At 41.1% G+C, this 710-nt stretch overlaps 1 protein-coding gene across 1 annotated transcript; it reads left to right on the plus strand.

The window, feature by feature from the left end:
• Positions 1-207: 207 nt before the first annotated feature.
• Pmar_PMAR001611 (groes chaperonin, putative) lies at positions 208-360 on the plus strand (the record flags this gene model as incomplete). The annotated part of the gene is made up of 1 exon (XM_002781433.1): positions 208-360. A coding segment is annotated over one exon (153 nt), but the record flags the coding sequence as incomplete, so codon positions are not given.
• Between the last annotated feature and the right edge of the window lie 350 nt (positions 361-710).

Consider the following 710-nt stretch of genomic DNA (forward strand, 5'->3'; position numbering starts at 1 on the left):
AATACAGTTGTATTGTCGTCGTCGTTGTCTATACAGTGTGTATCTGTATCATCATCATCACAGTTGTATTGTCGTCGTCGTTGTCTATACAGTGTGTATCTGTATCATCATCATCAATACAGTTGTATTGTCGTCGTCGTTGTCTATACAGTGTGTATCTGTATCATCATCATCAATACAGTTGTATTGTCGTCGTCGTTTTTTCAGATCCCTATTTCGGTCCAGCCCGGTGATAAAGTTATTATACCCGAATTTGGTGGTATGAATTTGAAGTTGGACGGTGAAGACTTCCAAGTTTTCCGTGACGATGACATTGTGGGCAAAATCGTTTCACAACAAGCAACATCTACGGAGGAGTAAAACTGCTGTTGTTTCCGTGAGAAGTAAATACTTGAATGGCTTATGAGGAAGTGTTGGGGTTGTTAATTGTATCGTACTGGCTTGGTCACTAATGAGCAACTGAAATTTCCCGAATGACGCCGATTCTCTCATTCTTCTGGCAGCAGGTCTTCTTGATTGGAGTTTCACGATCACCCGCTTTACGTGAAGTGGTGAAAACGCGATATTCGCGGTGATATGCAGTAGTCGTGGAATATTTTTTTCATATCACTAGGGTGGACAAACTCCAATGTTTTCTCCTTGAAAATTCCTCAACTGAACTTTTGAGGGTTTCGTGTAACAGAAGCACTGTGCGAAAATATGCACGCAAT

This window comes from Perkinsus marinus, assembly GCF_000006405.1.
Source record: "Perkinsus marinus ATCC 50983 genomic scaffold scf_1104296942466, whole genome shotgun sequence".
NCBI classification, from domain to species: domain Eukaryota; phylum Perkinsozoa; order Perkinsida; family Perkinsidae; genus Perkinsus; species Perkinsus marinus.